This window comes from Hyla sarda, chromosome 6 (assembly GCF_029499605.1).
Source record: "Hyla sarda isolate aHylSar1 chromosome 6, aHylSar1.hap1, whole genome shotgun sequence".
Lineage (NCBI taxonomy): Eukaryota > Metazoa > Chordata > Amphibia > Anura > Hylidae > Hyla > Hyla sarda.
Window position 1 is genome coordinate 141,795,139 of NC_079194.1, and position 24,768 is coordinate 141,819,906.

The 24,768-nt window shown below is 43.6% G+C and overlaps 2 protein-coding genes across 4 annotated transcripts in view; one reads left to right on the forward strand and one right to left on the reverse strand.

Moving 5' to 3' along the window:
* Positions 1–24,768, forward strand: part of LCAT (lecithin-cholesterol acyltransferase) — a 130,104-nt gene that overhangs the window by 21,584 nt on the left and 83,752 nt on the right. For both annotated transcript variants that reach the window (XM_056525320.1, XM_056525318.1), the window contains one exon: positions 10,972–11,140. In XM_056525320.1, the coding sequence (XP_056381295.1) occupies positions 10,972–11,140 (169 nt within the window). The remainder of the gene's footprint in view (positions 1–10,971; positions 11,141–24,768) is intronic.
* The window catches only part of LDHD (lactate dehydrogenase D), a 47,021-nt gene that overhangs the window by 10,384 nt on the left and 11,869 nt on the right, over positions 1–24,768 (reverse strand). For both annotated transcript variants that reach the window (XM_056525325.1, XM_056525324.1), the window contains 7 exons: positions 21,133–21,274; positions 14,074–14,215; positions 12,898–13,057; positions 7,321–7,520; positions 6,772–6,900; positions 6,457–6,584; positions 3,135–3,225 (listed from right to left, as the gene is read on the reverse strand). In XM_056525325.1, coding sequence (XP_056381300.1) covers positions 3,135–3,225; positions 6,457–6,584; positions 6,772–6,900; positions 7,321–7,520; positions 12,898–13,057; positions 14,074–14,215; positions 21,133–21,274 — 992 coding nt within the window. The remainder of the gene's footprint in view (positions 1–3,134; positions 3,226–6,456; positions 6,585–6,771; positions 6,901–7,320; positions 7,521–12,897; positions 13,058–14,073; positions 14,216–21,132; positions 21,275–24,768) is intronic.

The following is a 24,768-nucleotide window of genomic DNA, read 5'->3' on the forward strand; positions in this document are numbered from 1 at the left end:
AACAGATTTGTAAATTACTTCTATTAAAAATCTTAATCCTTCCAATAGTTATTAGCTTCTGAAGTTTTCTGTCTAACTGCTCAATAATGATGTCACGTCCCAGGAGCTGTGCATGATGGGAGAATATCCCCATAGGAACTGCACAGCTCCTGGGACGGGAGTCATCAGAGAGCAGTTAGACAGAAAACAACAACTCAACTTCAGAAGCTAATAACTATTGGAAGGATTAAGATTTTTTAATAGAAGTAATTTACAAATCTGTTTAACTTTCCAGAGCCAGTTGATATATAAAAAAAAGTTTTGGCCTGGAATACCCCTTTAAAGAAGCAGGTTACCCATGGCAACCTTAGTTCAGCGGAACAGACTGCCCTACAAGATATTAACCCCTTAAGGACCAAGGACGTACCAGTACGTCCTTGGTCCTGCTCTTCTGATATAACGCGGGGTTACACAGTAACCCCGCGTCATATCACGGCGGGCCCGGCGTCATAGTGAAGCCGGGACCCGCCTCTAATAGCGCGTAGCGCTGATCGCGGCGCCGCGCGCTATTAACCCTTTAGCCGCGTGCTCAGAGCTGAGCCGCGCGGCTAAAAGTGAAAGTTCCCGGCTAGCTCAGTCGGGCTGTTCGGGATAGCCGCGGCGAAATCGCGGCATCCCGAACAGCGGGAGGGCCCCTTCCTGCCTTCTCGCTGTCCGATCGCCGAATGACTGCTCAGTGCCTGAGATCCAGGCATGAGCAGTCATGCGGCAGAATCGTTGATCACTGGTTTCTTATGAGAAACCAGTGATCAATGTAAAAGATCAGTGTGTGCAGTGTTATAGGTCCCTATGGGACCTATAACACTGCAAAAAAAAAGTGAAAAAAAAAAGATCATTTAACTCCTCCCCTATTAAAAGTTTGAATCACCCCCCTATTCCAATAAAAAAATAAAAAACACAGTGTAAATAAAAATAAACATATATGGTATCACCGCGTGCGGAAATGTCCGAATTATAAAAATATATCATTAATTAAACCTCTCGGTCAATGGCGTGCGCGCAAAAAAATTCCAAAGTCCAAAATAGTGCATTTTTGGTCACTTTTTATATCATTTCAAAATGAATAAAAAGCAATCAATAAGTCCTATCAATGCAAAAATTTAAAAAACTTCAGATCACGGCGCAAAAAATGAGCCCTCATACCGCCCCATACACGGAAAAATAAAAAAAGACCTACAGAATAAATATCAGGTGTCATTTTTACCGAAAAATGTACTACGTAGAAACGGAAGCCCCCAAAAGTTACAAAACAGCGTTTTTTTTTTCAATTTTGTCGCACAATGATTTTTTTTCCCGTTTCACCGTAGATTTTTGGGCAAAATGACTGAATGAATGTCATTACAAAGTAGAATTGGTGGCGCAAAAAATAAGCCATCATATGGATTTTTAGGTGCAAAATTGAAAGAGTTATGATTTTTTAAAGGCAAGGAGCAAAAAACGAAAATGCAAAAACGGAAAAAACCCCGGTCCTTAAGGGGTTAAAAACAACACAGACCTTATCGTGCGTAATGCCGATAAAGGTGGGGCAGTCGTTCTTATGAACGCAGGTCTATATTCAAAATGAAATTCAGAAATGCTCAATGACATCTCCATCTATAGAAAATTTACAGTTAATCCCACCAAGTCATTTCAATCCGCCCTCAGAAAATTGTTAGAGGAAGGATTTACCATGGGGGTTTTAGATACTAAATTGAAGGAATACCTATATGTGGACAATCCAGTCACCCCAGTCTTCCACTCCCTCCCTAAGTTACATAAAGGGGGTTTTCCACCTCCCATCTGACCCATTGTGGCGGGTATAGGGTCACTTGGGGGAGAGACTGGGAGACTGGGTTGACTCGCATTTACAACCATTAACCAAGATCACCCCGTCTTTCCTCAGGGACACTAAACATGTTCTAGAAATAGTTAATAAAATCGAATGGTAGGAAAATTTATCTTGGGCTACATGTGATGTCACCGCTTTGTACCCCTCCATACCACAACAGCAGGGTCTATTTGCACTTTCCTAACATCTCTATGCCCATAGCAACTAACCCTGAAAGGAATTTATTACTATTACTTTGTGTAGGGCTGTTATATAATTGCATACATTTTTGTGTAGGTTTTTTCTGCCTGAATTCATGTATATATACACATCCATTGTTCCATTTCCATGTTTTCCACATGTCTTTATTAAGTGTGATGTCATGATACACGTGATGCTCCTAAGAAAGTATTTAAAGTTTGTATTTTATCCTCTGTGTTATGCCATGACGAAGGACCTGTAACGGTCCAAAATGCGTCGGCTCCTGCCTGATGCAAGTTTGTAGCCGCTGATCCTACAATAAAATACCTGTCGTTTTACCGCACTTGGCGCTGGACATTCCTTTGTTATATCTGCAGACAGCGGTTACCTTGAGTGTTGAGAATCCCAGTCACTGTAGCCAGGCCCGATGGGAAAAGGTAGCAGGAAACAAGTGCGGATCTTGCTGAGCCTTAACATGTTATAATCAATAATGCGCCCATTCAAACTTAACATTCGCACATCCCCTGTTTAGACAGGACAATGTGTGCCTGGAAATAATAATTTCAATAGTGGCACACAAGATGCAATCAGCAGGCGAACGAGTGTCTGCGGGCACCTTTACACAGGCCGATTATCGGGAATGAGCATTCCTAGAAACACTTAAAGGGGTATTCCCACCCTAGACAGCTTATCCCCTATCCAAAGGATAGGGGATAAGATGTCTGATTGCGGGGGTCCCGCCACTGGGGATGCCCGCAATCTCTTATGCAGAACCCCCTGTCATCATCCCCACGGAGCGAAGATCACTCCGTATCTGATGACTCACGATACAGGTGCCGGAGTATCGTGACATCACAGCTCTGCCCCTATGTGAGGGGGCGTGGCAGCTGTGATGTCATGATACTGCGGCCCCTGTATCGTGAGTCATCAGACACGGAGCCATCTTCCCTCCGTGAGGCTGATGACAGGGGGTGCTGCATGAGAGATTGCTTTGGATGGGGGATAAGATGTCTAGGGCCAGAATACCCCTTTAATACACGTTGATTTGACCATACTATGACCTGTACAATGTTGATATGTTTTATACCTGTAAGACATGACGCCATGAGATCTTCCTTGGTGTCCACTATGATTTGGGGAAGTTTGGAAATAGGTACACACACATCAGTTGCATAACCCTATAAAACAAAAATAAGAGAGACTGGAAAACCCATTTAATTATGAGATACATGTTTTATGTTAACCAGAACATTCCACGGGAATTCTATATTCTTTACTATGATCTGCAATGGAGGTTACATAATTTTGATTGTAACTGTACATTTCCAGACTATATACTAATTATTCAGTGAACAGTAGACTACAATCGGTTCTAATATTTAATAAGGTTCATAAGGTTGAAAAAAGACCAGAGTCCATCAAGTTCAACCTATAACCCTAATGAGTTCCTACTGAGTTGATCCAGAGGAAGGCAAAAAACCCTCATACTAGAGGTAAAAATGACTTCCCGACTCCAATATGGCATCAGAATAAATCCCTGGATCAACTTTCTGTCGCTATTAATCAAGTATACATAACCAGCTATGTTATTTTCCAAAAATGCATCCAGACCCCTTTTGAACTTTGAACCATGACCACCTCCTCTGGCAGAGAGTTCCATAGTCTCACTGCTCTTACAGTAATGTATGAAGTAAGGAGCTAAGTCTAATATCAGTCTAATCTGAACCTGTGAATGATAACCAAGCTCTATTTTCTCATTTGTTACAATCCATGTGCCCTTCTTCAGTTTAGCTTGTCTTGCCGCACATTTTTTAACTATTTGTTCATGGGATTGCCTTTTAAGGCATTGTTCTCCTCTCTAAGTACCAACTGTCTCTTAAGTAATTGTGGACCAAATTAATGGACAATTAGTGTTGCTCGCGAATATTCGCAATTCGAATATTATTCGCGAATATCGCATATTCGCGAATTCGCGAATTTCGCGAATATAGCGCTATATATTCGTAATTACGAATATTCGTTTTTTTTTTTTTGTTTTTTTTTTCTTCACAGTACACATCACAGTGATCATCCCTCTCTGCTTCCAGCTTGTGTGGTGTAAAGAAGGCTGTAATACTACTGTGCGAGACTGGCGTGCGAAAATTCGCATATACGAAAATTCGCATATGCTAATTTTCGCATATGCGAATTTGCGCGTATGCTAATTTTGCATATGCTAATTTTCACATATGTTAATTTTCGCATACGCGAATTTTCGCATATGCGAAAATAAAACGAGGATATAACGAATATGCGAATATTCGCGAATATATGACGAATATTCGTCCATATATTCGCGAATTCGAATATGGCCTATGCCGCTCAACACTATGGACAATCACTACCTTCAATAATGGACCGATCCAATGAACTGTCCCATCTGACTGTCAGCTAACTGTGGACCGAACCAATGTACAGTCACTACCTACAATGATGGACCGATCCAATAATCAGTCCCATCTGTCTGTGGACTGAACCAATGTACCTACAATAGTGGATAGATCTGACACAGCAGCACATAAGTTTTTTCATTGTATCTAGAACATATGAAGGAGTAGTCCTCCTCTGCTGCTTGACCGATTTCAACCAAATTTAATAGGGTTGTGTATCCTCCCCTAATATGTTATAATAATGTAATATGTTATTACGTTAACTCTGAGACAATCTTTTAGGGCATCTTCAAGGTATCACAGAACATACACACAGACAAAATCCATCCGAGTCAAACAGTAGAACTTACTTCATATGGTCAAATTTAGTGGTATCTGGCACAGCCCTGAGCCTTTCCACCTGGGCATTCCTGAATGGAATGCTCTGGCCTCAGTAGTGAATTTGTTCTACACATTTTTACTACACTGCTCAAAAAAATAAAGGGAACACTTAAACAACACAACATAACTCCAAGTCAATCGCCACTCAGGAAGCGACACTAATTGTGAATCAATTTCACATGCTGTTGTGCAAATGGAACAGACAACAGGTGGAAATTATAGGCAATTAGCAAGACACCCCCAATAAAGGAGTGGTTCTGCACGTGGTGACCACAGGCCACTTCTCAGTTCCTATGCTTCCTGGCTGATGTTTTGGTCAGTTTTGAATACTGGCGGTGCTTTCACTCTAGTGGTAGCATGAGACAGAGTCTACAACCCACACAAGTGGCTCAGGTAGTGCTGCTCATCCAGGATGGCACATCAATGCAAGCTGTGGCACGAAGATTTGCTTTGTCTGTCAGTGTAGTGTTCAGAGCACGGAGGCGCTACCAGGAGACAGACCAGTACATCAGGAGACTTGGAGGAGGCCGTAGGAGAGCAACAACCCAGCAGCAGGACTGCTGCCTTTGTGCAAGGAGGAGCACTGCCAGAGCCCTGCAAAATGACCTTCAGCAGGCCACAAATGTGCATGAATCTACTTAAACGGTCAGAAACAGACTCCAAGAGGGTGGTATGAGGGCCCGACGTCCATAGGTGGGGGTTGTGCTTATAGCCCAACACCATGCAGGACTTTTGGCATTTGCCAGAGAACACCAAGATTGGCAAATTCTCCACTGGCGCCCTGTGCTCTTCACAGATGAAAGCAGGTTCACACTGAGCACGTGACAGAGTCTGGAGACCCCGTGGAAAACGTTCTGCTACCTGCAACATCCTCCAGCACGACCGGTTTGGTGTGGGGTGGTCAGTAATGGTGTGGGGTGGCATTTCTTTGGGGGGCCGCACAGCCCTCCATGTGCTTGTCAGAGGTAGCCTGACTAGGTACCGAGATGAAATCCTCAGACCCCTTGTGAGACCATATGCTGGTGCGGTTGGCCCTGGGTTCCTCCTAATACAAGACAATGCTAGACCTCATGTGGCTGGAGTGTGTCAGCAGTTCCTACAAGAGGAAGGCATTGATGCTATGGACTGGCCCGCCCGTTCCCCAGACCTGAATCTGATTGAGCATATCTGGGACATCATGTCTCGCTTAAGTCCAGGTTCTGTGAGGACATCCCTCAGGAGACCATCTGCCACCTCATCAGGAGGTTGTAGGGAGGTCATACAGGCACGTGGAGGCCACACACACTACTGAGCCTCATTTTGACTTGTTTTAAGGACATTACATCAAAGTTGGATCAGTCTGTAGTGTGGTTTTCCACTTTGATATGTAGTGTGACTCCATATCCAGACCTCCATGGGTTGATAAATTTGATTTCCATTGATAATTTGTGTGTGATTTTTTTTGTCAGCAAATTCAACTATGTATAGACGAAAGTATTTCATACGATTAGTTCATTCATTCAGATCTAGGATGTGTTATCTTAGTGTTCCCTTTATTTTTTTGAGCAGTGTATTTCTGCATTGTATACATGTATTATACTGAGGCATGTAATAACTCACCATGCACCCAGGACGCAAGGCAAGGGCGGCATACCATGCATTGTGTCTTGCTGTCCACAATTTGTTTCTCTGTTCCTGATCACTTGCCCAAGAAAAGTCCGATCCTCCATTCAGTTGTGTGATTTCCTCTGAGGTAAGGGAAAACACAGCACTGAGTATATGGCACAGGCGAGGGCATCACTGTGTGGAATTATTGATGCATTACTTCTCCACATGAGGAGAGTATAGTGTTGTGTATTTAGTACAAGTGAGATCAGTGATGGGATAGATGAGGGGAGTACAGCACGGTGTATACATTAGAAGTGAGACTCCTACCTGTCTGCTCTACTTGCTCCTTTACTCCAGTCTCTGTTCCATGGAACTCCAGGAAGAGTGTAGGCAACACAGGATAACTGAGGCCATTTAATTTGTTGCACGCAGCCATCATGACATCATCTAAGAACTCTGTAAGCAGATATAGGTGGAGTCAGTGCATTCATGTATATGACCTCCTTTACCTTACTCCCTAGGGATACCATGGTGCAAGGTGATTGAGCTGCAATGATGTCTGTGCCTCCCTGATCACCTTCTGTCAGGATCCTGTGAATCTGCTCTTCAAAAGTCTGAAAAAACCTTATCAAAAAGGATGCATGTGCTAAGGGGACACTTCCCAGAAGAGATTAGGCCCACATGGCAAACCAAAGCTAAGTTAGGCTAGACAAATAGAAAGAGAGCCCCTAAAGGGTCAGTGTGTGTGTCCAAATCAGGCCAACATGACCATAAACCAACCTCAGAAATAGGAGCATATGCTCTCACCCCACTACCTGCAGCTCTGTGACAAATGAACACGAAAGACCCAGCCAAAATGTGACCTACACAACTCACCAATCCTGGCAATAGGGATTCCACATTGTAGGATCTGTACTGTGCTGTCTACTGCAGCCTGTACACTGGGGAAGGTGCACAACGCAGCCACAGTGGCCTCTGGCACTCCATAGAGACGCAGTGTGGCCTTGGTTATAATCCCCAACGTCCCCTCAGAGCCCACAAACAGGCTTGTCAGGTTGTACCCAGCTGATGTCTTCCTGTGGAAAGATCAGCGTGGTTATTATTAGTTATATAAATAGTGCTGTGAAAAAGTATTTACTAGAAATGAGCGAACTTTCAGTAATTCGATTTGTCACGAACTTCTCGGCTCGGCAGTTGATGACTTTAGTCTGCATGAACGAGTTCAGCTTTCAGGTGCTCCGGTGGGCTGGAAAAGGTGGATACAGTCCTAGGAGAGAGTCTCCAGCCCACCGGAGCACCTGAAAGCTGAACTCATTCATGCAGGCTAAAGTCAGCAAACGCCGAGCTGAGAAGTTCGTGACGAATCGAATTACTGTAAGTTTGCTCCTCTCTAATATTTACCCCCTTTCAGAGGTTTCATAATTACATAACACATTCATGTCTGCCTTCACATGGCTGCTGCAACCCCTGTACTGTGCCACTGATGATGGGAAATCATGAATGCACCTCAGTCAGTGTTAGAAAAATCTCTAGGGGTATGTTCACACAGCGGAATGTCTGAACTGAATAGTACACATGGACATTCTGCTGCAATGGGATTCTGCTGCACTGTGCATATGGCGGAATTTCCACTCCAGATGTTTCTACCAAAGAATTCCCCGGTGGCCACAAAAAGAATGGACATGTTTATTCTTTTTACGTTCACATCGCGGTCTACGTCAGACTACTTTGTGCATATTTATTGCAATGAATGATGCACTTCTAGAAAGTTCTAATAGACCAGTGTAGCAGGTGTTTTCTGCACACTTTGTATAGTCACGCCTGACCAGAAGAGAAAACTGACTAAAGGACATATCCCATGGCAACAAGTAAAATAAAAAATAAAATAAACGAGCATCTAGCCTATATATAGCAGTGGTCTCCAACCTGTGGACCTCCAGATGTTGCAAAACTACAACTTCCAACATGCCCGGACAGCCAACGGCTGTCCGGGCATGCTGGGAGTTGTAGTTTTGCAACATCTGGAGGTCCGCATGTTGAAGACCACTGCTATATAGGATTGGTAGGGCTAGGGATAATAATAATAACTTGTATTTGCAAATATGTTTTATTTCACATAATGCATTTGTTTAGACCTATTTCTCTTTAAAGGGGTACTCCGGTGAAAAACTTTTTTCTTTTAAATCAACTGGTGGCAGAAAGTTAAACATATTTGTAAATAACTTCTATTACAAAATCTTAATCCTTCCTGTACTTATTAGCTGCTGAATACTACAGAGGAAATTCTTTTCTTTTTGGAATGCTCTCTGATGACATCACGAGCACAGTTCTCTCTGCTGACGTTATTATAATAATAATAACGCTTTATTTATTGTTGTCCTTAGTGGGAGTTGAACCCAAGTCCCCAGCACTGCAAGGCAGCAGTGCTAACCACTGAGCCACCGTGCTGCCCTTAGCATACATCTGCAATGCATGGTTGCTAAAATGGACAGAGATGTCAGCAGAAAGCACTGTGCTAGTGATGTCATCAGTGTTCCAAAAAGAAAGGAATTTCCTCTGTAGCATTCAGCAGCTAATAAGTACTGGAAGGATTAAGATTTTTTAATAGAAGTAATTTACAAATATGTTTAACTTTCTGCCGCCAGTTGATTTAAAAGAAAAAAGGTTTTCACCGGAGTACCCCTTTAAAGATAATCCTCATATTTATAATTATGTCAGTTTAACATTTCTTCTGTTCCAACTATTAGAATTCTTTGCCGGTTTACCAGTCCTGAACAATCTCTGTTAACCCCTTCACTGTCTCAAACCACCATGAATCTTAGGTATTATTTAGCCTTCAATCATTGTAAATTCCTGAACGATTTATATAATAGGGGCATTGTATCATTTATACAGTGAGCACCAACACACTTGGAAACTCCCCTTTAAAAATATTGGGGGAGATTTATCAAAACCTGTCCAGAGGAAAAGTTGCTGAGTTGCCCCTAGCAACCAGTCAGATCACTTCTTTCATTTTTGAAAATAGAAACAAAAATTTAAATTAACTCGAAGGGAGCGCTTCAATCTGAAGCAGTAGGGAGAAAGAAAAACACTCACCCGGTGTGAGCAGTGGGTCCCATATACAGTTGGATCCACCGCAAACACCCTCTGGGCAACGTTGGTATATGTAAATATATATATTTCTATTACAAGATGTTCCTCCACCGGAATGGGTATCCAATCAATGCTGGAGAGCGTCAGGGTTTTAGTCCGGATGGACTCCACGTACAACCATGTATAAGAAAAAATGGATAAACATAACCAGCGTTCAGAAGGACATCAGTTTAAAAGATGGGGGAGGAAAAGGGGATATACAAGGATCAAGTTGGCATATAGTATTGCTGGAGTAGATCAACCCATCATGTAAACAGAGGAATGCAGCTGGTATTCTTCATTAAGTTTATTCGCAACGCATTTCCGAGGTTACAAGGGCTTTCGCCACCTCCTTCATCAGGCACACCATAAAAAATACATTCACATGGTTTATATACACTTCAGTAATCACTTACCATGGGCGTCACCGTCGTTCTCCGCGCTCCATCCAGTTTCCGGCGTCTCTCTGTACTTCCGGTTAGTCACATGATCCTTCTCTTAGGTCACACGGCTTCCGGCCAGCACTAGATGAATTGACACGCATTGCGTTCCACGACTCGGAGCCAATCCGCTCTGTGTTCCACCGTCATAATTTCCGGAATCATGGAACGCAAGAGGGAAGCCTAGTTCCGGAAATTGGAGCGCAGAGAACGGTAGGTGTAGCAATATGCTAAAATTCATCATTATAACAATATTAATAATAACAATAATAAAAACTTCATAAAAGAACCTTCCTTATTAAAATAGTCTAAAACAAATTATACAAAAATATATATGAAAAATATATATATGTATATATAGAAGGCAGCAGGCGCATATGGTGCCCAGCTACACCTATAATAAATGCCAAGGCACCACATGCTCCCAGTACCCCCCTAGTATACCTGTTCTAAAATCTCATTCAGACCCTGAGGAATTAGGGTGTTTAACTTAAAAATCCAAAACATTTCCTTTTTACATAGAGGGAGATTTATCAAAACCTGTGCAAAGGAAAAGTTGCCCGGTTGCCCATAGCAACCAATCAGATAGCTTCTTTCATTCTGCAGAGGCCTTGTTAAAAATGAAAGCAGCAAGCTGATTGGTTGCTATGGGCAACTGGGCAACTTTTCCTCTGGAGAGGTTTTGATAAATCTCCCCCATAGTGTTTTTGTGGTTACTAACTTTTTCCAGTGGTGTCACTTTCAGTTCTTTGGGATTTTTTTGATGATGGTACAAAAAATGGCGTGACACACTATGTAGTGTGTATCCATTTTTTATGTTGGATCTATGTTTATTGATCCTAATTCTTAAACTATTTATTGTCCTACCAACATATCGTAGCCCACATGGACATTCTATCATTAATATCTTCTAAACCCCCTTTATATAGTTTTTTATCTGACCATTGTTCCCTAGGTATGGAAGGTTCCACGATCGGCTCAGAGTCGTGGAACGCAATGCGTGTCAATTCATCTTGTGTTGGCCGGAAGCCGCGTGACCTATGAGAAGGATCATGTGACTAACCGGAAGTACAGAGAGACGCCGGGAACTGGATGGAGCGCGGAGAACGACTGTGACGTCCATGGTAAGTGATTACTGAAGTGTATATAAACCATGTGAATGTATTTTTTATGGTGTGCCTGATGAAGGAGGTGGCGAAAGCCCTTGCAACCTCGGAAACGCGTCGCAAATAAACTTTATGAAGAATACCAGCTGCATTCCTCTGTTTACATGACTGGTTAATTTACTCCAGCAATACTATATGCCAACTCGGAGGTGGGGGGGGGGGGGGGTTGCATTAACCCCTTAAGGACCGGGGGTTTTTCCGTTTTTGCATTTTCGTTTTTTGCTCCTTGCCTTTAAAAAATCATAACTCTTTCAATTTTGCACCTAAAAATCCATATTATGGCTTATTTTTTGCGCCACCAATTCTACTTTGCAGTGACATCAGTCATTTTGCCCAAAAATCTATCGTGAAACGGGAAAAAAAATCATTGTGCGACAAAATTGAAAAAAAGCACACGCTGTTTTGTAACTTTTGGGGGCTTCCGTTTCTACGTAGTACATTTTTCGGTAAAAATTACACCTGATATTTATTCTGTAGGTCCATACGATTAAAATGATACCCTACTTATATAGGTTTGATTTTGTAGCACTTCTGGAAAAAATCATAACTACATGCAGGAAAATTAATACGTTTAAAATTGTCATCTTCTGACCCCTATAACTTTTTTATTTTTACGTGTATGGGGAGGTATGAGGGCTCATTTTTTGCGCCGTGATCTGAAGTTTTTAACGGTACCATTTTTGCATTGATAGGACTTATTGATCGCTTTTTATTCATTTTTAAATTATATAAAAAGTGACCAAAAATGCACTATTTTGGACTTTGGAATTTTTTTGCGCGCACGCCATTGACCAAGCGGTTTAATTAATGATATATTTTTATAATTCGGACATTTCCGCACGCGGTGATACCATATATGTTTATTTTTATTTTTATTTACACTGTGTTTTTTTTTTTTATTGGAAAAGGGGGGTGATTCAAACTTTTAATAGGGGAGGAGTTAAATGATCTTTATTCACTTTTTTTTTCCACTTTTTTTTTGCAGTGTTATAGGTCCCATAGGGACCTATAACACTGCACACACTGATCTTCATCATTGATCACTGGTTTCTAATAAGAAACCAGCGATCAACGATTCTGCCGCATGACTGCTCATGCCTGGATCTCAGGCACTGAGCAGTCATTCGGCGATCGGACAGCGAGGAGGCAGGAAGGGGCCCTCCCGCTGTCCTGTCAGCTGTTCGGGATGCCGCGATTAGCCGTGGCTATCCCGAACAGCCCGACTGAGCTAGCCGGGAACTTTCACTTTGAGCGCGCGGCTAAAGGGTTAATAGCGCGCGGCGCCGCGATCGGCGCTGCGCGCTATTAGAGGCGGGTCCCGGCTTCACTATGACGCCGGGCCCGCTGTGATATGACGCGGGGTTACTGTGTAACCCCGCGTTATATCAGAAGAGCAGGACCAAGGACGTACCGGTACGTCCTTGGTCCTTAAGGGGTTAAAGTCTGCATTCCCCCCAACGTGGAGTAAGTCCAAAATTTGATCCTTGTATATTCCCTTTTCCTCCCCCATCTTTTAAACTGATGTCTTTTTGAGCGCTGGTTATTTTTATCCATTTTTTCTTCCATTTTTGAAAAGGCCTCTGAAAAATGAAACAAGTGATCTGATTGGTTGCTATGGGCAACTCAGCAACTTTTCCTCTGGACAGGTTTTGATAAATCTCCCCCCATTGTGTTATATTTTACTCTGCTCATGTTCTCCAGCATATATACCACACCTGAAGCTTCTCTCTTTTCCTGCTGTATTCAGTATACGACCATCTGGCAAAACAACTTCCATATTGATAACATTGTCACGCATGGTGCCATACCGTACTGCATTGGTGCCTGATGCACTGGTAGCTGCCATGCCACACAGAGAAGCATCAGCTCCTGGATCTAGAAAAGCCCAAGAAAAAAATATTTTAATTTAAAGCTCATACTTTCATCCTTAGGGTACATACACACATGCATATTTTCTGCTGTAGATCTGCTTCTGTAGATTTTGCTGCCCATTGACTTTACAAGGTAGCAAATCTGCAGAAGTGTGAACATACCCTTAGGTTGTATTCACATGTACAGTATCCTGCACATATTTGATATGCAGGATTTAAAGCTGCAGATTTAAAGCTACATTCAATTATTTTGTTCACATTGAAATCTTCAGCATAAAATCTGCAGCTTCAAATTCTGTGCATCATATATGCTGAGGATACTGTATGTGAGAATAAACCCTTAGGGTAGGATAACACTGAACGGATCCGTAGCGTATTTTTCTTTACGGATCAGCTGATGATGGACCTTACAGTGTACCTCCAGCTGTGCCTGTCTGCTTGAAGCAGCAATCCACCGCTACGAGCAGACATACAGCGGCCGCAGCACGCAGTGTACTCAGGCATTGCAGTCACTCCCCCTGCTCCCTGAGCTAGGCCGAGAGTAGCCGCGATGTATGAGAGTACACTGCGCACGGCGACTCGGAGAATACAGTTCCATCATTGGCGGATCTGCAGCATAAAATACTCTGCGGATTCGTTCCGTGTGACCCTAACCTTAGGCTAAGTTCACATTTCGGAATTTCCGTGTGGAATTCCACATTGGAATTCTGCACAGAGATTCCGCTGCAGCAGAGTACCATCGAATTCAACAGGATTCTTCTGCGCTGTGCACACGGCGGAATTTCTGTGCCAGATGTTTCTAGCATGGAAAGGCCGATTTCCATGTCTGCAAAAAGATTGAACCTGTTCATATTATGCCGATGCCCGCAGTCTCTGGAATGTCCGCAATTTCTGTGCGGACATTACGAAATGTGAACATAGCTTAACACTGATCTACACATTCACAAGCCTGGCATCCACTCATACAGTGCGGCCAATGTAATTGAGATGGGTGAAAAGACAGAGGGGAAGCTGCCTTACCTACAGGGAACCACAAGCCACTATCCCTTAGATATGCATTCAGAGCTTTACGGGTGACACCTGGCTCCACAGTCACATAGAAGTCATCACGGCAAAGGTTCAGAATGCTGTCCATTCGTGTAAGATTGAGGCATGCTCCTCCCTGAAAGACAGCACACTACTAAACAGCAAAACTCTGTATAGATTGTCCCATATAACTCTGGGGTGTATGCATCACCTTACCCTATGATACAGTGGTGTATGCATCACCTTACCCTATGATACAGTGGTGTATACATCACCTTACCCTATGATATAGTGGTGTATACATCACCTTACCCTATGATACAGTGGTGTATGTATGCATCACCTTACCCTATGATACAGTGGTGTATGCATCACCTTACCCTATGATACAGTGGTGTATGCATCACCTTACCCTATGATACAGTGGTGTATGCATCACCTTACCCTATGATACAGTGGTGTATGCATCACCTTACCCTATGATACAGTGGTGTATACATCACCTTACCCTATGATACAGTGGTGTATGCATCACCTTACCCTATGATACAGTGGTGTATGCATCACCTTACCCTATGATACAGTGGTGTATGCATCACCTTGCCCTATGATACAGTGGTGTATGCATCACCTTACCCTATGATACAGTGGTGTATACATCACCTTACCCTATGATACAGTGGTGTATGCATCACCTTATCCTATGATACAGTGGTGTATGCATCACCTTACCCTATGATACAGTGGTGTATGCATCACCTTACCCTATGATACAGTGGTGTATACATCACCTTACCCTATGATACAGTGGTGTATACATCACCTTACCCTATGATATAGTGGTGTATACATCACCTTACCCTATGATACAGTGGTGTATGCATCACCTTACCCTATGATACAGTGGTGTATGCATCACCTTACCCTATGATACAGTGGTGTATGCATCACCTTACCCTATGATACAGTGGTGTATACATCACCTTACCCTATGATACAGTGGTGTATACATCACCTTACCCTATGATACAGTGGTGTATGCATCACCTTACCCTATGATACAGTGGTGTATACATCACCTTACCCTATGATACAGTGGTGTATACATCACCTTACCCTATGATACAGTGGTGTATACATCACCTTACCCTATGATACAGTGGTGTATACATCACCTTACCCTATGATACAGTGGTGTATGCATCACCTTACCCTATGGTACAGTGGTGTATGTATCACCTTACCCTATGATACAGTGGTGTATGTATGCAACACCTTACCCTATGATACAGTGGTGTATGCATCACCTTACCCTATGATACAGTGGTGTATGCATCACCTTACCCTATGATACAGTGGTGTATGCATCACCTTACCCTATGATACAGTGGTGTATGTATGCAACACCTTACCCTATGATACAGTGGTGTATACATCACCTTACCCTATGATACAGTGGTGTATGCATCACCTTACCCTATGATACAGTGGTGTATGCATCACCTTACCCTATGATACAGTGGTGTATACATCACCTTACCCTATGATACAGTGGTGTATGCATCACCTTACCCTATGATACAGTGGTGTATACATCACCTTACCCTATGATACAGTGGTGTATACATCACCTTACCCTATGATACAGTGGTGTATGCATCACCTTACCCTATGGTACAGTGGTGTATGTATCACCTTACCCTATGATACAGTGGTGTATGTATGCAACACCTTACCCTATGATACAGTGGTGTATGCATCACCTTACCCTATGATACAGTGGTGTATGCATCACCTTACCCTATGATACAGTGGTGTATGCATCACCTTACCCTATGATACAGTGGTGTATGTATGCAACACCTTACCCTATGATACAGTGGTGTATACATCACCTTACCCTATGATACAGTGGTGTATGCATCACCTTACCCTATGATACAGTGGTGTATGCATCACCTTACCCTATGATACAGTGGTGTATACATCACCTTACCCTATGATACAGTGGTGTATGCATCACCTTACCCTATGATATAGTGGTGTATACATCACCTTACCCTATGATACAGTGGTGTATACATCACCTTACCCTATGATACAGTGGTGTATACATCACCTTACCCTATGATACAGTGGTGTATGCATCACCTTACCCTATGATACAGTGGTGTATACATCACCTTACCCTATGATACAGTGGTGTATGTATGCATCACCTTACCCTATGATATAGTGGTGTATACATCACCTTACCCTATGATATAGTGGTGTATACATCACCTTACCCTATGATATAGTGGTGTATACATCACCTTACCCTATGATACAGTGGTGTATACATCACCTTACCCTATGATACAGTGGTGTATACATCACCTTACCCTATGATACAGTGGTGTATACATCACCTTACCCTATGATACAGTGGTGTATACATCACCTTACCCTATGATATAGTGGTGTATACATCACCTTACCCTATGATACAGTGGTGTATGCATCACCTTACCCTATGATACAGTGGTGTATGTATGCATCACCTTACCCTATGATATAGTGGTGTATACATCACCTTACCCTATGATATAGTGGTGTATACATCACCTTACCCTATGATACAGTGGTGTATACATCACCTTACCCTATGATACAGTGGTGTATACATCACCTTACCCTATGATACAGTGGTGTATGCATCACCTTACCCTATGATACAGTGGTGTATGCATCACCTTACCCTATGATACAGTGGTGTATGTATGCAACACCTTACCCTATGATACAGTGGTGTATACATCACCTTACCCTATGATACAGTGGTGTATGCATCACCTTACCCTATGATACAGTGGTGTATGCATCACCTTACCCTATGATACAGTGGTGTATACATCACCTTACCCTATGATACAGTGGTGTATGCATCACCTTACCCTATGATATAGTGGTGTATACATCACCTTACCCTATGATACAGTGGTGTATACATCACCTTACCCTATGATACAGTGGTGTATACATCACCTTACCCTATGATACAGTGGTGTATGCATCACCTTACCCTATGATATAGTGGTGTATACATCACCTTACCCTATGATACAGTGGTGTATACATCACCTTACCCTATGATACAGTGGTGTATGCATCACCTTACCCTATGATATAGTGGTGTATACATCACCTTACCCTATGATACAGTGGTGTATGCATCACCTTACCCTATGATACAGTGGTGTATGTATGCATCACCTTACCCTATGATATAGTGGTGTATACATCACCTTACCCTATGATATAGTGGTGTATACATCACCTTACCCTATGATATAGTGGTGTATACATCACCTTACCCTATGATACAGTGGTGTATACATCACCTTACCCTATGATACAGTGGTGTATGCATCACCTTACCCTATGATACAGTGGTGTATACATCACCTTACCCTATGATACAGTGGTGTATGCATCACCTTACCCTATGATACAGTGGTGTATGCATCACCTTACCCTATGATACAGTGGTGTATACATCACCTTACCCTATGATACAGTGGTGTATGCATCACCTTACCCTATGATACAGTGGTGTATGCATCACCTTACCCTATGATACAGTGGTGTATACATCACCTTACCCTATGATACAGTGGTGTATGCATCACCTTACCCTATGATACAGTGGTGTATACATCACCTTACCCTATGATACAGTGGTGTATGCATCACCTTACCCTATGATACAGTGGTGTATACATCACCTTACCCTATGATATAGTGGTGTATACATCACCTTACCCTATGATATAGTGGTGTATACATCACCTTACCCTATGATACAGTGGTGTATGCATCACCTTACCCTATGATACAGTGGTGTATGCATCACCTTACCCTATGATACAGTGGTGTATGCATCACCTTACCCTATGATACAGTGGTGTATACATCACCTTACCCTATGATACAGTGGTGTATGCATCACCTTACCCTATGATACAGTGGTGTATGCATCACCTTACCCTATGATACAGTGGTGTATACATCACCTTACCCTATGATACAGTGGTGTATGCATCACCTTACCCTATGATACAGTGGTGTATGCATCACCTTACCTTTATGATACAGTGGTGTATGCATCACCTTACCCTATGATACAGTGGTGTATGCATCACCTTACCTTTATGATACAGTGCTGTATGTATGCAACACGTACATACGCTGGGTTCACACCTCGTTTTGTACTTACGGCTCCCGTATACCTCTGGGAGGAGGGGTGGGCGGGGCTTAATCGCGGCGCCCGCACTCAGCCGTATAGGGGAACCGTATTTAATGCATGTCTATGTGGTCGACCTCGTTTTTGCCTACGGTCGGGAAACCGCATACGGCCGAAAACGCAGCCAACCGGAGGCTGCGGTTCACTCCGGTCGGCTCATAGACATGCATTAAATACAGTTCCCCTATACGGCTGAGTGCGGGCACCGCGATTAAGCCCTGCCCACCCCTCCTCCCAGCCGTATATGGGAGCCGTAAGTACAAAACGAGGTGTGAACCCCCTTATGATACATTACCTTACCTTTATGATATAGTGGTGAATGTATAACCTTACCTTTATGATACAGTGGTGAATGTATAACCTTACCTTTATGATACAGTGGTGAATGTATAACTTTACCTTTATGATACAGTGGTGAATGTATAACCTTACCCTTATGATGCAGTGGTGTATGTATGAAACACATTACCCGACACGATTCAGGCTGTAAGTGCTTAGTCATAGAGAATCTACAGTGTGAAATGCATCAGAGTGTTTTTATTTATTTCTGTTCTACCTGCATATAGATGTTTAATTAAAGCAAGAATTTTTTTACTGCATTTATTGCTGGACATTCCTTATTTCTTGGATAACCTTATCATTATGATACAGTGGTGTATGTAGCAACTTATCCTTATGATACAGTGGTGTATGCATCTGACTGCTCTTTAGGATGAAGTAATGTGGGCACAATGTGATATAGTGGTGTACACTGCGTTCTGCCATTATGATGTTGTGGTGTATGAAGGGTCCTGACCTCATGCAGTTGTGTATACAGGGTCCTATCTTCATGATGTAATGGTGTACGCAGGGTCCTGAACTCATCAGTTGTGTATACAGGGTCCTGTCTTCATGATGTAATGGTGTACGCAGGGTCCTGTCCCTGTACACTGGGTCAGAACATGCAGTATCAGAGACAGAACACTGCACAACATTTGATATACACTGCTCAAAAAAATAAAGGGAACACTAAGATAACACATCCTAGAGCTGAATGAATGAACTAATCGTATGAAATACTTTCGTCTTTACGTAGTTGAATTTGCTGACAACAAAATCACACAAAAATTATCAATGGAAATCAAATTTATCAACTCATGGAGGTCTGGATATGGAGTCACACTCAAAATCGAAGTGGAAAACCACCACTACAGGCTGATCCAACTTTGATGTAATGTCCTTAAAACAAGTCAAAATGAGGCTCAGTAGTATGTGTGGCCTCCACGTGCCCGTATGACCTCCCTACAATGCCTGGGCATGCTCCTGGACAGTCTGTGGTGCAACGTGGCGTTGGTGAATGTGCTGTCATGATGTCCCAGATGTGCTCAATCGGATTCAGGTTTGGGGAACGGGCGGGCCAGTCCATAGCATCAATACCTTCCTCTTGCAGGAACTGCTGACACACTCCAGCCACATGAGGTCTAGCATTGTATTGCATTAGGAGGAACCTAGGGCCAACTGCACCAGCATATGTCTCACAAGGGGTCTGAGGATCTCATCTTGGTACCTAATGGCAGTCAGGCTACCTCTGGCAAGCACATGGAGGGCTGTGCGGCCCAAACCAAAGAAATGTTACCCCACACCATTACTGACCCACTACCAAACCGGTCATGCTGGAGGATGATGCAGGCAGCAGAACGTTCTCCACGGCGTCTCCAGACTCTGTCACGTCTGTCACATGTGCTCAATGTGAACCTGCTTTCATCTGTGAAGAGCGCAGGGTGCCAGTGGCGAATCTGCCAATCTTGGTGTTCTCTGGCAAATGCCAAACATCATGCACGGTGTTGGGCTGTAAACCTGTGGATGTCGGGCCCTCAAACCACCCTCATGGAGTCTGATTCTGTCCGTTTGAGTGGACACATGCACATTTGTGGCCTGCTGGAAATCATTATGCAGGCCTCTGGCAGTGCTCCTCCTGCTCCTCCTTGCACAAAGGAGGAGGTAGCGGTCCTGCTGCTGGGTTGTTGCCCTCCTACGGCCTCCTCTACTGATGTACTGGCCTGTCTCCTGGTAGCGCCTCCATGCTCTGGACACTACACTGACAGACACAGCAAATCTTCTTGCCACAGCTCACATTGATGGGCCATCCTGGAGGAGCTGCACTACCTGTAAACTCTGTGTCATGCTTCCACTAGAGTGAAAGCACCGCCAGCATTCAAAAGAGACCAACACTAGGAAGCATAGAAACTGAGAAGTGGTCTGTGGTCACCACCTGCAGACCCACTCCTTTATTGGGGGGTGTCTTCCTAATTGCCTATACTTTCCACCTGTTGTCTGTTCCATTTGCACAACAGCATGTGAAATTGATTGTCAGTCAGTGTTGCTTCCTGAGTGGACAGTGTGATTTCACAGAAGTGTGATTGACTTGGAGTTACATTGTGTTGTTTAAGTGTTCCCTTTATTTTTTTGAGCAGTGTACCTTTACCCATATACAAATACATATTGCTAAAAATGTTTGCATTGTTAATCCATTTTAGAAAATGTTATCAGCTTTGTGTTTATTCTAAAGATATAGGGGGACATTTACTAAACCTTGTGCAGAGGAAAAGTGGTGCAGTTGTCCATAGCAACCAATCAGATAGCTTCTTTCATTTTATAGAGACATTTTTTTTAAATGAAGGAAGCCATCTGATTGGTTGCTACAGGCAACTGCTCCTTTTTACAAGGCTTCATAAATCTCCATAATCATCAGCAAAGAACAATGTAAAACAGGTTAAAGGGCTACATACTTTAAGGGCGCACACTCCCCCTTCCAGCCCTGTCCCGGTGCCAAAAGGAATCATGGGAATGTTGTTTGTATAACAAAGTTCTGCCACCTTGCTGACTTGCTCCACATTCTGTGGCCAGATAACAACATCAGGGGGCATACAGCTGAATAGAAAAAAAAAAGAAAAAATGATAACTAAAGGGGGATTTCAGGCACCAACAGACAATGGGGGTAATCTGGAGTCACTGATCAGAGCTGCAGTGTAAAGCATAGGGAAGGGAAAAACTGCTTGAACTAATTGGGGGGGGGGGGGGGGGGGGTGGGCTTTATCAAATCCTGTCCAGAGGAGAAGTTGCCTAGTTGCCTATATCAACCAATCAGATCCCTTCTTATATTTTTGACCAGGCCTCTGCAAAATGACAGAATAAATCTGATTAGTTGTTATGGGCAACTAAGCAACTTTTCCTTTGCACAGGTTTTGATAGATCTCCCCCATAAAGTCATATTAGAGCAGAGCTGAAAAACAGATAATACTTGGAAGAAACAAAAGTACCCCAAATAAAAACTTGAACGAGGAGATCTAATTTTTTTTCCCTCCTTGCCTTTTAACCCTTAACCCCTTACCACAGACTGCCATTTATAAACGGCGAGTTGTGCAGTGCATTCGCGCAAACCACCGTTTATAAAAGGCATACAGTTAACCCGGCGCTGCGCAGCATCGCACGGGTTAACTGGCAGAATTCCCGCGGCGGGAGACGAGTTCTGCCTGACATCCCAGGACCATCTGTGATTGGTCCTGGGATTAGAGCCCTGTGATTGGTCCCTGTGGACCAATCACAGTGTCTCTGTGTCTTTGTAACACTAACACCGGCTCCAAAGCTTTCAGTTCAGTCAGAATAGCGATCGGAGCCGGTGTTAGAGTGTTACACTGTAGCAGAGTGACAGAATATTGTTAAAAGCTTTTTTTAAAGCTAAAATTTAAAGTAAAAGTACTAAGAAGCCCCCCTGTAGCGCCCCATACACTGCTGCTGCTGCCGCCCTCTGAAGTCTGCAGCCTGTCCGATCTGACAGGCTGCAGTGAAGATCCTAGCGACTGTCACTGTATATAACAGTGACAGTCTAGTGCCCAGCAGTGCCCCTTACCCTGCTGCTGTCCTCCCTGTCTGAAGTCTGCAGCCTGTGTGATCTGACAGGCTGCAGTGAAGATTCTTGTAACTGTAACTGAATATAGTTACATTTTACAGTACAGTACAGTAATACAGTAAGTACAGTACCGTATATACTCGAGTATAAGCCGACCCGAGTATAAGCCGAGACCCCTAATTTCAACCCAAAATCCCAGGAAAAGTTATTGACTCGAGTATAAGCCTAGGGTGGGAAATGCCTCATTCCCCCCTGTCATCATCCAGACCCCCATCATTAACATCCTCATCATCATCACCGCCTGTCATCATCCAGACCCTCATCATCATCACCTGTCATCATCCCCTTGTCATCATCCCACACCCCCCCTTCATCATCCCCTTGTCATCATCCCCACACCCCTTCATCATCCCACACCCCCCCTTCATCATCCTCTTGTCATCATCCCACACCCCCCTTCATCATCCTCTTGTCATCATCCGCCCTCAGTGGTCTTCAACCTGCGGACCTCCAGAGGTTTCAAAACTACAACTCCCAGCAAGCTCGGGCAGCCATCGGCTGTCCGGGCTTGCTGGGAGTTGTAGTTTTGAAACCTCCGGAGTTCCGCTGGTTGAAGACCACTGCGGCCTTCGACATCATCCAGCCCCCTCTCACCCCCTTTAGTTCTGTACAGTACTCGCCTCCGCTCGGCGCTGGTCCGGTGCTGCAGGGCTGTCCGGTGAGGAGGTCGTCCGGTGGGATAGTGGTTCCGGGCTGCTATATTCACCGGGGGCGCCTCTTCTCCGCGCTTCGGGCCCAGAATAGAGGCGTTGCCTTGACGATGACGCAGAAGTACGTTGGTGTTAATGAACGTACCTCTGCGTCGTTGTCAAGGCAACGTGACTATTCTGGGGCCGGGCCCGAAGCACGGAGAAGAGGCCCCCCCGGTGAAGATGGACAGCCCGGAACGACTATCCCTCCACACCGGACTGTCCCTGCAGCACAGATGGCCCGGACCAGCGCACCCTAACGTCCCACCGAGCAAAGAGGAGTACAAAACTAAAGGGGGTGAGAGGGGGGGGGCTGGATGATGTCGAAGGCCGCAGTGGTCTTCAACCTGCGGACCTCCAGATGTTTCAAAACTACAACTCCCAGCAAGCCCGGAAAGCCGATGGCTGCCCGGGCTTGCTGGGAGTTGTAGTTTTGAAACCTCTGTAGGTCCGCAGGTTGAAGACCACTGCAAGTGGAGAGTTCACTCGAGTATAAGCCGAGGGGGGTGTTTTCAGCACGAAAAATCGTGCTGAAAAACTCGGCTTATACTTGAGTATATACGGTAAAAAGTTTCAGTTCCCAGAAGTGTTACAGTGCCCCGTACCCTGCTGCTGATTCATTCATTCATTCATTTGTTCATTCATTCATTTGTTCATTCATTCATTTGTTCATTCATTCCTTTGTTCATTCATTCATTTGTTCATTCATTCATTTTTTCATTCATTCATTTGTTCATTCATTCATAGTTCATTCATTCATCAACTGCTGCTGTAACCTGTGAACAGGCTACAGTGAAGAAATTGAAGTCTGTCACTGACCATAACAGAGACAGTGAAGAATAATATAAATTACTGTCAGTGCCCCTGAAGTGACTGTCACCCTTTCATCCCATCACCACCTCGCACACTTCCATACTACCCTTTTAAATTTTTACCTAGTGCGTCACTGATTTGTGACAGCAGTGACAGTTCGCCGCTGTTTTTTTTTTTTTTTTACTTCTAGTGGCGCTTTTTGTTTTTCCGTAGTTATAAGAAAAAGTAAAAAATATATAAAATATATATTAGTTATTAGTGACATCTTATAGTACTAGTGGTGCTGTTACAGGTTTTTTTTTGTCTATACTCTCCACACAACGAGCTTAGTTCTAAGGATTTAGGACAGCGGTGACAGGTCACCACTGTTTTGCTGTTCGCAGCGCGGTTACATTTTGGTTGTTTGCTTCCGTAAAAAAAAAAATTATAAAAAAAATAAAAATACAAAAAAATATATAGTTTTACTGTTGTACATACAATATGTCAAGGCATCGCATGTACAGCACTGAGGAGGCATATGCCTTCTTGGCATCTTCCTCTGGTTCAGATAGTGGGGAAGAGTTACTATATTTGCCCTCTTCTTCCTCCCTCCTCCTCCTCTGATTCTGACGAGGAACCTCCCCGCCACCGCCCTAGGCCAGGTCCTAGTACCAGTATTGAGCCAGGTCCTAGTGCCCTCTCTGAGTGGGCTCCATCTTCAAACTTTATACCCCATTTGCCTGAGTTCGTGGCCACTGCAGGCATCCGTGTTGACACCACAGGGTTAAAAGAAGTGGATTTTTTTCTTTTCAGAAGAGTTGCTTAATTTGAAAGTGGAAACCAACCGGTATGCTCAGCAATTCATTGCGGCCAATCCACAGGCATATCATGCTAGGCCTTACCAATGGACGCCAACCAATCCACTAGAGCTAAAAAAAAAAATTCGCCCTTTTGTTTAACATGGGCATAATTAA